The following is a 16672-nucleotide window of genomic DNA, read 5'->3' as shown; positions in this document are numbered from 1 at the left end:
GGCGAACAAGCACGGCTGGCATCTGTCAGCCACCCACCTAGCGGGGGTATGGAACGTAGTAGCGGACTCCCTGTCCAGGACTACTCTGTTGGAGACGGAGTGGTCTCTGGACGGAGACTCCTTCAAGTGGATTCGCCGCCGGGTTCCGGGCCTCCAAGTGGATCTGTTCGCCACGGAAAGCAATCACAAGCTTCCCTGTTACGTGGCTCCCAACCTGGACCCCCAGGCTTTCGCCACGGATGCGATGTCCATAGATTGGAATTGTTGGGAGAGGATATATCTGTTTCCTCCGATAAACATGTTAAAAGTCCTACACAAACTCAGGTCATTCTACGGCCAATTAGCTCTAGTAGCTCCCTATTGGCCAAAGAGCAACTGGTTCCCTCTATTACAGGAACTCAAGTTGCGGTGTCATCAGATACCCAAACCCAGACTGACCCAAGTCGTACAAACAAAGACTGTGTCAGCTTCCTTAAGGATTCGGAATGCACTGGTTTTATGGACTTTATAAAGTTTGCTGCAAAGAAGGGCAAACATTGACCCCGCCAACACTGTTTTTGGAATCAGACAAGAGAGACTCTACTCTCAGACAATACGATTCGGCAGTTAAAAAATTGGCGTCCTTTTTAAAGGCATCTGGAGCTCAAACTATGACAACCAACCTAGCAGTTACTTTCTTTAGGTCATTGTTTGAAAAAGGCCTTGCTCCGCCACTATTACTACAGCTAAATCAGCCTTAAAGAAGGTATTTTTGTATGGTTTTAATATTGACCTTACAGATTCATACTTCTCCTCCATCCCCAGAGCATGTGCCCATTTGAGACCAGTAACTCGCCCTGCTTCCGTTACTTGGTTCCTCAACGATGTTTTGAAATTAGCCACTGACATTGATAATTCTCTATGCTCATACTTGGATCTGTTAAGGAAAACCTTGTTTCTGATTAGCTTAGCTTCAGGTGCCAGAATTTCAGAGCTATCAGCCCTCACTAGAGGTGATGATCATGTTAACGTCCTTCCATCCGGAGAAGTCCTCCTTTCCCCTGATCATACGTTCTTAGCTAAGAATGAAGACCCTCAGGACAGGTGGTCCCCTTGGAAGGTGGTGCCTCTTCCTCAGGACCGGTCATTGTGTCCAGTTTTTACCTTAAAGTCTTACCTACAAAGAACTCCACAGTTTAAGTCGGGTCCTCTTTTCATCAGGGAAAAGGTGGTACTCTCTCTTTGAATGCTATAAGACAACAAATTCTGTATTTTATTAAACAAGCTAACCCGGATTCAGTCCCAAGGTTCATGATATCCGAGCAGTAGCTACCTCCACTAATTATTTCTATAATATGGATTTTGCCGAACTTTCCAAATATACAGGATGGAAATCACCTCTGGTGTTTAAACGCCATTATTTAAAATCACTCGAAGCTCTAAAATTTTCTACAGTGGCTGTGGGAAGTGTCATCTCCCCACCTTAATTATCCTTATCCCTTTCCTTTCCCCCCCACCCGCCTGCCTCATTTATTCACTGCCTGCCTTCTGGATAGTTCATGCCTCGCTGCCTTGCTCCTCATACTCGATATTGGTTTATCTGATTATTGCCTGTCTTGTGTTTTGGATTTTGATGTGCTGTGGATTTAGATTTAGTCAGAGGTACTGAAGCGGTTTTTATTTTTGCTTCATGTACCTCATATATATTTTTGTCTGTCATTGTATCTCTTTGCTTTTAGGTTTAAGTTGTAATTACTGGTTATTCTATTAATTTGTAGGGGCCTCTTATTTTCCCCTATTGTACCACATATTTGTATATCTACCTTGTTCCTAGGTTAAGTTTCCTTTTTCATGATAATCTTTGATGTGAGGTGTTATATGCCACCAGTATTTACTTATAGTTAATCTGATTTTCACTGTTGAGATATTTTTATTAAATCTATTTTTCCATAGCATGTGTCTCTTTCCATTGCCTTTTGTATTTTGTTATAGCTTTGCAGTCTTTGCATGATTCTCTGATACTATTTCACCGGGTGACACGGGGCCGAACTCAGAAAAGGGATTTTGACAAAGGAAAAATCTATTTCTGAGGGAGGCCCCGTGTCACCCGGTGACCCCCCCTAGATTATTTTGAGGTACAGGTTTGCCCCCCCTGCTGGCTCATGCCAAGCCTGGGGATGGTGCTAGTCTGGAATGAGTTCAGATGGCGCTGGAGTCGCCGCGTGGCGGGCTGGGGAGCGTGGGAGCTGGTACAGCCCCTCACTCTTCTCGGGGATGTTGACAGGGGGATGTCTTTCGAGTGTGGCTCTGTGGTTGTGATTCCTTCACTCACCCTTGGTTATACCGACATCTTCATCGAAGATGCTCGATCTGGGGGTAGTAACTCCAGCATTCCTGTAAGCTTTTTTCTCTGGTATATTTAGCAATATTTATACCTAGAAATTCGTTTAAGAATGGAATTTCACCGGGTGACACAGGGCCTCCCTCAGAAATAGATTTTTCCTTTGTCAAAATCCCTTTGTCTAGTAGTTAAGATCTTTGTTTAGGTGGAAGAAGAAAATACTGTATTCTGTGCCCTTTTTCCTTCATTCACTTTATTTTGTGTTTTGTTTTTACAGGCATTGAAGGATCCTGTATAGTTCAGTAAACACTAGCCAAAATTGCTTCTCCTCTAGCAAATGGGTCATTATTGGGAGGCCCTGTAACATTTTAAATGGTGGCAACAGAGGTGCAGCTGACAAAATTTGACAAATTGCACCAGAAGACAGGTACCATCTGTTCCCATCAAGTCACAACCTCTGCCATTTGATCCAGGCAAATTAGCCTCACGCATTTGAGGGCCTGTAAAACCTTGCCTATGGTGACTTATGTCCTTACAGTAGGCTGCAGTAGCTGCAGAATGCTTTCTCCAAAATTTGACATTTGAAAGGTGCTGTTAACCTTCTCATGCTGGTAAATATGGAATAACAGCTATATTCCCTTGGTGGTTGACAGACTTCATTATTCTGTGAGATACAGAGGGCCAAACACTAAAGTTTATGGCTTGATATTCGTCATGCATTTCATGCACTATGTACTGTTTACAAAAATATATGTAAATATTTGTAGATGATTGCCCTAATGAAAAACAGAAAGATGGAGTTTGATATTGGAAGCACAGAACACCATGCAATTTAAAGTTTTTATTTTGCTACCATTTTGTTAATTGTCTTTGAAGGTAAGTTAGTTAGTTATAAATGATTTGTTTAACCAGATCTCTGAACTCTTTTAGGGTTCTTCTCGGGCTGGACTTAGAAGGTAAGGCTGCCATCCATATTTTGATATAAATTTTTGCATATTCTTCTGGCTTTGTGCTGTTCTGAAATTTGTTAGATATACTGTATTACATTCTGTGGACGTTATCTTTTTGAAGAAATTATGTGCAAAATATTTCAAGTAGAGAAATAAAAGAATCAACGGAAGGGGCTCTCAGTTCTGGCAGTACAACTGATATTGCTCATATAGGTACCATACTTTTGTTTTAAACCAGCAGGCATGCTATCATGCAGTGTTTCCAAACTAACATTTCTGTCATGTAGTGTTTCCATACAAACATTGCTATTATGCAGTGTTTCAGTGCAAACGTCTGGAGTGTTAATCTTTGTTTCATAGCTCACTATAGGTGAACCACTGAGGTCTGTCAAAAAACGGGGCTCCCAGTCTTCCTACACTGTTGACATGTTTCCGTTTCTTGAAGGTAACTCACGGATTGTGGATATCTTTGCCTTCGACCTTGACCTGTTATAATTACGGTGGTATTTCATGATTTTCCCTTTATAAACAACAGAGTTCAGTGATAACATTTCTTCTGGAGAAGGTAAGTTATTATCATATATAAAGACGTGAGCAAAAATTAAATCAGACTTAAATATTACCTAATTCCAGTAAATTATCTCTCACTTTCTTCCCTTTAAGGAATGAAAACAATAAGTTGTATAAATTAAGTTTGGACTTTTACATTTTTTACGCCATTTTCATTCATTGTAAGGGTCGTTGGTATTCTTTTTAATGATTATAAAATGTTGTGGCTTTCCCTATATTTACATATTGCCAAGGCTCATCATGACTGCTTGACTGTAAAGTACAGAAGTCATATAATGAGAAGGACTGACCCAGAGCTTCTGACCCCAAACTTAATTGTTTTCTCCATACCATCCCCTTAGGGTAAAATAGATTTGGCAAAAATATGTAAGTTTTAAGATTAAGAGTTCATTTTGGTGTCACATTGTCTTAACCCTAAACGCCGTTCTTCGCCCTTGTCGTAGCCTCTATTTAAAATCAAAAGTGTCTGCCGTAAAACGATGTAAACTGCATTATGGTTTGGGAGTATTCTGCCATTTTGCGCCATATTTCTTCCGCGGAAAGAAAGCTTTTTTTCAAAAATTTGATCACAGCACGTTCATTTTTTTTTTTTTGTTGTATTGTACACTAAATTGCGATGATTTTGGTATATAACAAATTGTAAAACGATCAAAGCAACACAGAGAAAATATTATCACAAAATGATGCATGAATTCGTAACTCGAGGACGTAAAAAAAGTTTATTTAAAAAATTCACCATAAATCAAAATATTGTGCTAGAGACTTCCCGTTTGTTGCAAAATGAAGGTAAATGATTGAATATTACTAGAATGTAAGAGTTTTAGCTTACAATTGCATTTTCGACCATTTCGGTCGAGTCAAAGTTGACCAAAGGTTGAAATTTTGGCACTTATCGTGATTTATATGAAAACATTTCAAAACTGATAAAAGCTACAACCATGAGTTGGTTTTTGTTGTATTTTACATGAAATTGCGCACATTTTCATATATAAAACTTTATGTAACGGCTAATATAAAACGGTGCAAAAATTACGACAAAGTGACAAAAGAATTTCTGAGATGTGTCGCTGATGCTCTGTAGTGCGAGAAGAAAGAAATTCGCGCATGTGCGGCTCGGTAACACTTGTAAACAAAACAACAGTGTGATCCGTGAACTCCCAGCATCCTTCAAGGCGCGTGATTTAAAATCTTTCGCAAACTAGGCCTATAACTATTTTTCCGTGAATATTTAAAAAAACTTTTTGTAGTCAACGTACCGTACGTCTGCTTGGCACCCGACAGACAATTTTAGTCGACGTACGATACGTCCAGTCGGTGTTTAAGGGTTAATATCTTCTTATGCTGTTTTTATCAATAATTAATTGCAAAATTGCCATAAATTATAACTTGATAAGTTTTTATAAACAATTTTCTTGTAAAGAATCACAAGGAAGTCTGTAATTGCCGATTCGCATAATGAGGAAAGTACCTGTGGCATCGCTGCTTCACCCTCCTGACACCCTCTTTTGACAAAGTACGGTCCATGGACTATAACCATAGTTTGGTATGGTTAGCTCACCATCCTAGCTCATGGACTGATGCGTGATGTTGGTGATACCAGTGAGCTATCATTTGGTAACAAATTGGCGATGATGTCGGTAAGACTCATCAGCTAATAATTTTCAGAATGTAAACATCACCAGAATGCAATATAAATTAATGCAATATATTTGATACAGTAAGTAAACAGTTTTGTGGGAAGTAACAATTTTTAATACACCTGTACTAATAGACTTTTACAAATGGGTATCTAACTCTTCCTTTGGCGCTCCGACTTCACACTCCTGTAGTATTTGCGGAGTAATGCACACTAGGGGTGCGCCTTGGTTTTATGTACTTGCTGCCTCTAGAGTGCGGTTTATACATAGAGCTCATATAGTAGGACTTGGGGAATATTGAACGGGATGTGATGTACTAGGTGAATCGCACACTACGAGCACTGAATACAGGTAAGGCCTATGCTTCTCTTAATTAGCTTAGCAAGTGAAATGTTCCTGAAATATTATAGGAAACTAAGATATCTGACTCTCTTCACAGGTTGTTGATAGTGATGATGTTTTTGAAGAGGTAATGCACCCGGGGAGAAACAGGAATGTTTTGAAATATAGGTCTCTTGTGAAGAAACCACTTGCTAACGTTCCTCCAATGAGAATTTTTACTGCTTCCGATGAAGAAATTAACTGTTCTAAAACTTCTGAGGAACAAATGCCACTTTCACAAGGTTCAAGAGGGTCATCCTCGTGCACTAAAACTGGAAAGCTCTCTCATGACAGACGGGTAAGAATATATCTGCATATTTGTTGTTACTTTATTAGATAATCTGTATTTATTAATGATATACTGTACATATATTTCATAGTGTCTGTAGTGCTATTTTTATTAGTTTTTTTGCATATTTATACTACAGTAGATGTTTGATTAAACCCTTAGTATTCATAAAATTAGAATTTAATGAATGCATTAATTTTACTCTGTATGTGTAGTTAAGTCTGTCTTCAGTTATTAAGATGCTCTTCAAGAACTACCAAGATGGATTTTTGTCATGTTGCAATATTAGCTCTCTTCTTGGTTAAATGCATGATATAAGGGAGCTTACTGGCAACCCACTAACTCATACATAGCCATTCGTATTTTACATTTGCTGTTTTGGTGTTGTAATTAAGGGTAGTTTTGAGGATGATGGGAGCAGGCCTTATTTCCTCCCCCATGCCTCCAAATGAAAAAAGCTACAGAATAAAAGTTGCTCAACATGTTCTGATATGCCAAAAACACCACTTACTCAGCCAATTTCCTTTAGGTCATGGACTACCAATTTTACATTGATAAAGGAAATTTTTCCAAGTCCCAAGTTAACGTGAACCCCATCTCGCTGGACCTAACTCCCATAGTTCTTAAGATGGCCATTGTATGTCATTCCTGTCACCCTATAGTTCCTAAGCTGCAGTAGTCTGGTGCCCTGACTCAGTCAACCCAGGTCTTGCCCTAGGCTGATGAATTAAATTGATCTAACCTATCGAGAATATTTCAGATCAATGTGATTCATATGCCCATGTTCTGATCTACATTCACCCTTCCTTTTTTTGGCCACGAAGGTTGATAGATGTGATCTTAAGTCTTTTGTCATGTTGCGACTCACAACAATTTCTGTTCATTATATTTAATATTGTATGCTCTCGTACCGCTATTTCTTATAAAACTCACTGATTATACCAGGAAAGATTACTCTTAAGATTTTTATGGTGTGTGTGTGTGTGTAAAGTGTAACATTGCTGAATGGCAGTCCTAGCACCTTTACTGACCAACTGACGTGGCAATATAACAGTTGAAAGTGTCAAAAGAAGTTATTCAGCTCGTCATTGGTATTTCTTGGAGGAATCAAAACTATGCCTGAGAGTAATGATTGTTATACAGGGTATTTTGTTTATCCAAGAGATTTTTTCAGTATGCATTAAAAACTATTCGTAAATCTTGCATCGAACACGGATGAGTGATGTCATTTTTTATGAGATGTGTCAGAAGATCTTGGTGGCTGATAAGAAAATCGGTGGTTCCGGTTATATTGTTGAGTGAGATTGACGAAAGTGAGTTTGGGAAACAAACGTCAACCGTGACCATACAGTCGATGGATCACACATGAGATGCTAAGTACTTTCACACACACACACACAAAAGGGCATATATATATATATATATATATATATATATATATATATATATATATATATATATATATATATATATATATATACACATACATACATACACATTTGATTTTAAATCACAAAAAGGTAAAAATGCAATGATTATACAAAACAAAGTTACAGCCATGAAGGAAAAGTGAAACAATGAGATGCTAAGTACTTTCATCATATTACCAAGACATGGTCACAGCAACTAAAATATATATATATATATATATATATATATATATATATATATATATATATATATATATATATATATATATATATATATATATATATATATATATATATATATATATATATATATATATATATATATATATATATATATATATATATATATATATATATATATATATATATATATATATATATATACACATACACACACATACACACACACACACACACACACACACACACACACAGGCAGTCCCCGTTATCGGCAGCCTTGGTTACTGGCGATCCGGTTTTACGGCACTTGTCTAGCAATGATGATAACCAGATTTTCGTTGCTGATAACCAGTTATTGGCGCTGATCGCCTCTTATCGGTGGCGCTGATCACTGGTCATCGGCGCCGCTAACCGGTTATCGGTGCCCACTAACTGGGGATCAGTGCTATTGTTGCCGATTTTCGGTTAGCAGCGATTTTCGGTTGTCGTCACGCCGTCGGGAACGAAACCCCGCTGATAACCGGGGACTGCCTGTGTATATATATATATATATATATATATATATATATATATATATATACACATACATACATATATATAGTGGGTATAAGTACTAAGGAAATACAAAAAGGTTGGGATATCACAAAATGGTCAATGGATTAACATCGAAATCTACCTATTGGTAATCCACTTTATTTTGTCTTTCAAAACCTTATGGAAAATATGTTTTATCACAGGGTCAAAAGAAAATAATCCTTGGCTCAAATTTGGGTTTATTCTCCCAGGTCATCTGAATCATAACGGATTCCAACAAGTTCCTGGAAATAGTTTCGTTACTTCGTAATATTTTGTGATCTAACCTTTTTGTATTCCTTCAGGATTTATACCCACCATTTATATATGCCCTTGTCTTTGTATCTTTAGTTGGTATGACCATGTCTTGGTAATAAGACGAAAGTACTTAAAATTTCATCATTTCACTTTTCCTTCATGGCTGTTACTTTATTCATTATATATATATATATATATATATATATATATATATATATATATATATATATATATATATATATATAAAGTTAAGTATATCTTAGTTTAACCAGACCACTGAGCTGGTTAACAGCTCTCCTACGGCTGGCCCGAAGGATTAGATTTATTTTACGTGGCTAAGAACCAACTGGTTACCTAGCAACGGGACCTACAGCATATTGTGGAATCCGAACCACATTATGACAAGAAATTAATTTCTATCATCAGAAATAAATTCCTCTAATTCTTCATTGGCTGGTAGGAGAGTCGAACGCTGGGCCAACAGTGTGCTAGCCGAGAGCTCTACCCACCCCTCCGATGAAGAACATTATATATATATATATATATATATATATATATATATATATATATATATATATATATATATATATATATATATATATATATCAGTAATCTGGCACAAATTTCGGCTAGAGTAATTTCTAATGTTTCCGCACTAATTTTCAAATTTCCCGGGTTGCTGCGCTAACTCGCTCGCCTGCCGCTTTGATTTGGTGGCGCAGTGTGCTGCATCAACAAACTGGTAGCCTAGCCTACATACTGTACTGTATTCACATATTAACAGTATTATACAAACATCAACATAATGAATGTGCATCTTTTTCATGGATCTTTTAAAAAGTTATGCTTTACTACATTGTTTCCAATTGCGTATATTCTCATATTGCTTTTCTATTGTAAATTGCAATCAGTGTTTTGTTTTGAGAATCGATATCGCGGTGTTTACGTACTGTATTTCGCCGTATTTAACCAAATTCAAAGCGCTTTTCTTGCTTCTAGTTAGCGTAAATGAATATGGATACTTTATTTATTTGGGACAAGGATATTTTTCGTTATATGAAGTGTTTTTAAGTCGAAATATAACTTAAATAGGTCTCGTTTGGAAATTAATTTAGCTATTTTTTTGTTAATATATGATGTTCGCGGGAATCACGGCTGCCCGTTTTTTAAAGCTTTTTTTTTTTTTTTTTTTTTTTTTTTTTTTTTTTTTAGTAAAAAAAATCAAGATTCCGTTCGCTATTTTCTCTTGAGTTCATCATAATACGAGCTTTACATGTTTATCTTTTATCGACGTGAAAACAGTAGTAATTTGTATTCTTTCATGCCCAGTAGTTTTGATTAAAATACATTCTCTCCAGTTTTATTTACGGTCGAGTTTCATCCATGTTGCCGATGCACGATAATTTATAGTCATTAGGAGCTTGAATATTGTTTTCTCAGCTTCAGCTACAACTTGCAGCTTAAAGTTACTGTAGCAGTATATTTCCCTGCCGATCTTTTCTCCAAAGCGAACAAGGGTATAGTGTAAGAAATATATCAGTCCTATTGTACAGTACTTAACGTCATTTGTAACATAACTACAGTAATTGTGTATTACCGTACGATGGTTGAAATACAAGCACAACAGTTGTTATCCGATACGATTATTAGCAAAACAACAGTTTCCCGTTTCGTTGTTTATGGCTGTATGCATTTACGCAAGAGTATAACGTTACTAACAATACTTTTATCATTCTCTTGTACTTTTTTAACTAGCAGATGGAATAAAGAGATGGAGGAAAAGAAGTTGGTCTATTGTAAGTTGGTCTCTCTTGCGGCCTGCGCCTGCATGAAATCTAAAAATATTTCCTAAATATTTTCGTATCGGTATTAATTGCTAACCCCATCGTAAACTTGAAATATCGCAAGTCGAATTATCGTAACTCGAGCACTACCTGTATTTGATAATTGTCTTTTCTTTATTAACCAACTTGTAGTGATTTATGGGATATTTTAATTCTAGGATGAGGTGCTTAGCTACTGGGTTTCGTGTATTCTAGTCTAATAAATGGCTAATCCGGCAAAATGGCTAATGCCGGATTAGTGATGGTCAACCTGTATATATATATATATTATATATATATATATATTCTCTGAGATTGGGTCTTGTTGGAGGAATGAAAGGGTGGTTCTTATTAATTTACTCCCTTAAGGCCATCAGAGAATACCAACCTGTAACAAAATGAAGGGGAAAAATGGGTAACTTACCTTGGTATTACCATTATTAAGTAGTGATTTGAAGGTCGCCATGGTAAGTGATTAGCAATTTACATTAAATTGAATTTATTTACAGAAAAAAAGCAACCGAGGAGATAATCTGAAAGGCTGATGATACAGCAAGTAAACTCAAATACTGAAAAAATGCAAATTTGAAATGCAGGATAAATCTCTGCATCTGACGAGTCAATTTTGTCTTGAATGATTAGGCTCTCTTGCGTGCAACGAAAGGGGGGAACAGGTTATTGCTCCCCGAACTGCGTACCAGGGAAGTTTTACGTTTATTGAAATGGCAGTACTTTTAAGATGATTTGAGACGGTCGACTGAGCAGGATAGTAGTGAGGATCCTGTAAGAGAATCCAGGATTAACATGCTACATAAAGGAATTACTCTCACACTAAGCTAAACAGTGCACCATGGAGGAGGAGTTGATTAATTAAATTTAATTGGCCCGTGGTAACACTATGGAGGGAGAAATCTGCTGCTGATCTCTGAATGGAGGTAGATTTAGTTGAGGACAACGGATGGGGGCTGCTTTTGGTAGATTTGGCTTAACAAAGAGGGCTTGGTTGGGAGAATGAAAAAGTGAAAATTCAGAAAAAATAAAGAGAGAGAAATTCATGGAAAGGGATAGAACTGGCTTAGAAACTAGTTGCGTCTGACGTACCTGACGCCTGGTGATGTTTGAGCTCAGAACATGTGGGGGCTTGGTCGTCCGAGTTTGTTAGCTTCCGCCAGGGGAGGAAAAGGAGTGGAGAGCAGTACTACCTTTCGGGTCGCCGTCTGGATACCTAGTCGTCTCATTTTTGAGTGGCAAGATGCTTCTCTGTTGTGTGCATGGGAGCGGCGAGGCCAGTCATCTGTGAAATAGTCACACAGCCAGCAAAAGTGTGTAGGAAAATAGATCTTATGGTTAGGTACGCAAAGGTTAAGTTCCTAATCTACTCACACACCTTCAACAGTGAATATAAATATTTCATGATGAAGCCATGTGACTTTATCAAGGCATTCTCTCATTGAGATTTTAGGCTGTTACAAAAAATACTTTGTATGAAAACGAATGTTTAAAAAAATTATTTTTAATAAACTAAATGCATATGCAAAAAAAAAAATTGAAGCTTTCAAAAAGTAAATTAATCCCATTTCAAGAATACTTACTGGCAGTTTTTCAATCGATTTCTCCCCTTAATATCACACATGCCCAGGTCAAGTAGCTGTTCGGGTAAACATACATTTAAGAGACTTTCTAACTGTAAACAATACATTAAAATACTGCAAGTTTCCTCCAATTCTTCTCTCTCAATATCCAGATATGGGATATCAAATAATTTATAAACTAAAGTAATACTAATATATTAATAAATGACTACTCTAACATGGATAATTTTAATCACTGAAGGTATCAGTAACCTTTATTAGTCTTTAGGTTTCATATGTGAAAATCAAGGTGCAAATTATTTCCAGTAAAGCATTTAAAAAATGTACTGACTTGTACAATGGTAAATAAAAATTTTCCCTAAAAAGACATTTCCATTTACTGTATACCTAGGAAAAAACAAAATGCAAATATTCTGTATGAAAAGTGTGAATGCTGCCACTGCATGTAATACCAAATAAGCATTATTCTGTTATAATAAAAGTTACTTCCATGAACACTGACTTCACTAAAACACACTCTTAAATCAAAACCCTACCTTAGTGCAAAATTTTGTACAGGTACTGTATACAGTATTCAAATGACAAGCACCAGTATCCTTTACCCTGAAAATGAAACTATGCACCTAACACAGTAAAACTAATATAAATATATCTCCAACAAAGAAACAGAAATGCATTCTTAACAGAAATAATGTAATATATTTGAGTGAACTTTTCCTTTGACACTAAAACAAGCACCAATGAATATTAAAGAACAGTTAAAATTTCGGAAACAAAAGCAAAAACAAAACAAAACTGGAATGGAAGACATGAGTGATGATGTCACAGTATTTCAATGATATCATCATCATCATTGGAATGGGAGACATAAGTGATGATGATGTCATTGAGATATTCAGTGACATCATTATCACTCATGTCTCCCATTCCAGTTGCTAACTTATCTTGCCAAATCACTGATCCTCTGCGTCTCCCTGTCGACAGCCAGGAATCCCATGAAGTCATTCACAGCCTCATTTCATAGATTCTCTCAATAAGCATTCATGGTGTCTTGTTTCAAGCCATCTGTTTCTCATTGGATAAACATTACTTCATCTGCAGTGGTGACTGCTTTCCAGCAGTCCATGATGTTCACGTCAGGATAGGCATCAATAGCTGTGAAGATCATATTGAAGACCTGCTGAGTGTAGGCAGCTTTGACACAGCTGAAGTGCGGTCATGTTGAAAGGCAAAAACACAACCTGCACATCTGTGTCTTCGATGGCAATAGATTGAGGATGTTCAAGAACATAATACTGTAAGCTATTTTAAGAGAATTTTGAAAGGCAGGCTTCCTTCACTAAATAAGACTTAACTTGGGGATAAAGCATTCATGGAACTTGGGGATAAAGCATTCATGGAACCACTATGTAAAAAGTATTGCAGAATTTTTTCACTCAGCACACGACACCACCCTTCATCATATGGCCAGCTACATTGCCACATACCACCAGACTCAGCCTGTCCATCCTTCCATGCTTCAAAGCCTGGTGCCTCTTTTGCACTTTGATTGATGTAGGTCCAGCTAGATATTTTCTTCTAGAAGAGATCTATTTCCTTACAGTTGAACACCTGCCTGGGATTGTAGTCTCTGCCTCTGATGTTCCTTGAACTCAACAGGAAAGGTGTTGTTGGTCTCTGTTGTCTGGTGCCACTTTTCACGTAATTTTGATGTTTTTTCAGGTTAATGCTTAAATCAGTTAACCATCCTTACTGGCTGCAGATGGCTTGGTTCCATCTTTAGTATTAGCCTGACAGATTGTTTACATCAATAGGGACTCTTTTTTTGTCATGGCCCCTATCCACACAGTTAGTGCTTTTTGCATGTTAGCCAACTATCCTGCACTTTGGAACTCCCTTTTACATTCACAGGAACAGTAGCAATTCTTTCATGAATGCTTTTCGTATGTTTTCAGATTTCTTGAATCGTCAAGTGATTCTTCAATTTCCTAGTGATCTCTGCACATGTTATTTCTATTTCAATAATATCTAACACATTCACTTTTTCTGCTAATGTAGGCACATCACGGCCTGTCTTGGGCTTGTTGTTAGCATTAGTAATACTTTTAGCATATTTTAAAGCCATTGCACAGCATTTTTTTTAACAAAGAAACAATGATGCACACAGACTGCTGGGGAGATATACCGTAGGGGAAGGGTATGCATGGACTGTGTATGGAGCATGGGTGTTGCGGTGGTGCATGCTTTGGGATACAAAGGGAGACCCATGGGCAGATGCTGGACAGAGCAAAGGGTAATGTGTAGGTACTAGCAGATAGCTAGAGGATGTTCAACATGCATTTGTAGGTCTCGTGTGGTGTTGGAGGCTAGGATGTCCAGTGCTGCATAGAACATTAAAAAACATTTTATTGAAAGGGGGTGGAGAAATTGCATACCACACACTTACAGTCAATATGCATTTCATTTGAAGGTGAGAGATACTTTTAATAATTCCTGCAGGTCTCTTCCAGTTAGAATGGACCAAAACGAAATGTTAGTGGAAAATGCCACGTAAGTACGGTAGTTGATTTAGTCTTGAAAAAGGTCAAATTTTGTCCTGGAGTACAAAGATTTTAATTACTTAATTTCTGGAGTGAATAAATATCTGTTTCCTTAAACTCTTTCCATAGGTTATGTCCTAAAAAAATGGTGCAAATCGGTAAAATCTTCATAATTTTGTGTTTGTACGTTATCAGGATGTGGCGAACTGTCATTACCAAGAAAAAATAAACCCATAAGCACCAAACAGTCAAATTCTGCTAGCTTATGCATGCACTACTAATACCACCCTCCATACTTCTGTGTACAGTATTACTTGAGGGTAATTCGTATAAACACTATGAACTAAAAGCCTCATTTCATAATGAATAGCATACTCATCTGTACAGGGATTAATTCTTTTTTCATGGGGCTTATACTGGAAGTTTGAATAGTAAATTTGACAATATACGAGAGCAAAATAGAAATACCAGAAACACTCTATGCTAGTAAATGTTTGTACAGTCGACCCCCGGGATTCATGGGGGATAGGGACCACAACACCCCCGCGAAAAGCTAAAATCTGAGAATACTTGACATCCCTCCAGAAATGCTTATAACTGCCTATTTTGATAGTTCAAACACCAAAACCCCTCTAAAAACACTTATACCTGCCTATTTTAAAAGCTTTATCATGAAAAATGTATTTAGTCACGAAAATAGTGTGGATATACATTCCACAGAAAAATCCACGAATAGGTGACGCCGCGAATCCAGAATCACGAATAGGCAGGGTCAACTATATATATTTTTGTTTGTCTATCATGTCAGCACTTGAAAAACTAGGATTTTAGATGTTTGTTTTGGAATTTCATGCAAAGGGCTTTCAACTTCTAGATTTTGGTCTTCAGAAGACATTCATGGATCTTAATGCTTCTCCTGTGGAGTCTTCTAACTTTTACTAAAATTATAAATTTCTTTGTGTTGTGTGTTATTTCTCTTAAATGTACAGTACTTGTGTTATTTACTGATTTGACATTTTTGTCCTCAGCGAAAGAGACCTTTCAAGACCTATGGTGTGAAGAAGTCCGCAGCCAGTGGAAATACCTCACTTCCATGAAGCATACCTTTAATTAGGGTAATCAGATTGAGAAGAAATTAAGCAAATCTAGACTGATGATTTGTATACGTACTACTGTTTTGAGTTATACCTTATGGTTTATGCCGGCACTCTAATGTAACATACAAGACATTATTACTTGTCAGCAAATGTAATTTAGTAGCTATGAGACAAAACAGGATTTTGTTTTTGCTTTTGTTTCCGAAATTTTAACTGTTCTTTAATATTCATTGGTGCTTGTTTTAGTGTCAAAGGAGAAGTTCACTCAAATATATTACGTTATTTCTGTTAAGAATGCATTTCTGTTTCTTTGTTGGAGATATATTTATATTAGTTTTACTGTGTTAGGTGCATAGTTTCATTTTCAGGGTAAAGGATACTGGTGCTTGTCATTTGAATACTGTATACAGTACCTGTACAAAATTTTGCACTAAGGTAGGGTTTTGATTTAAGAGTGTGTTTTAGTGAAGTCAGTGTTCATGGAAGTAACTTTTTATTATAACAGAATACTGCTTATTTGGTATTACATGCAGTGGCAGCATTCACACTTTTCATACAGAATATTTGCATTTTGTTTTTTCCTAGGTATACAGTAAATGGAAATGTCTTTTTAGGGAAAATTTTTATTTACCATTGTACAAGTTAGTACATTTTTTTAAATGCTTTACTGGAAATAATTTGCACCTTGATTTTCACATATGAAACCTAAAGACTAATAAAGGTTACTGATACCTTCAGTGATTAAAATTATCCATGTTAGAGTAGTCATTTATTAATATATTAGTATTACTTTAGTTTATAAATTATTTGATATCCCATATCTGGATATTGAGAGAGAAGAATTGGAGGAAACTTGCAGTATTTTAATGTATTGTTTACAGTTAGAAAGTCTCTTAAATGTATGTTTACCCGAACAGCTACTTGACCTGAGCATGTGTGATATTAAGGGGAGCGTTTGATAAAATCGTTTTTCGCTAATAACTCCCGTGTTTTTTAATGAAGCAGTTTCAAATTTTGTGCCTGGGTTTATTT

The 16672-nt window shown here is 36.7% G+C and overlaps 1 protein-coding gene across 1 annotated transcript in view; it reads left to right on the top strand.

Annotated features, from left to right (window-relative positions):
- The window catches only part of LOC136833711 (synaptonemal complex protein 1-like), a 378221-nt gene extending 361847 nt beyond the window's left edge, over positions 1 to 16374 (top strand). Inside the window, exons 21-22 of the mRNA XM_067095919.1 lie at positions 5917 to 6156; positions 15572 to 16374. Coding sequence (XP_066952020.1) covers positions 5917 to 6156; positions 15572 to 15640 — 309 coding nt within the window. The 3' untranslated portion in view covers positions 15641 to 16374. The remainder of the gene's footprint in view (positions 1 to 5916; positions 6157 to 15571) is intronic.
- The last annotated feature ends 298 nt before the right edge of the window (positions 16375 to 16672 follow it).

The sequence above is a fragment of the Macrobrachium rosenbergii genome, chromosome 4 (assembly GCF_040412425.1).
Source record: "Macrobrachium rosenbergii isolate ZJJX-2024 chromosome 4, ASM4041242v1, whole genome shotgun sequence".
NCBI lineage: Eukaryota > Metazoa > Arthropoda > Malacostraca > Decapoda > Palaemonidae > Macrobrachium > Macrobrachium rosenbergii.
Note: the sequence above shows the minus strand (reverse complement) of the source record. Positions and strands in the feature narration are given on the sequence as shown.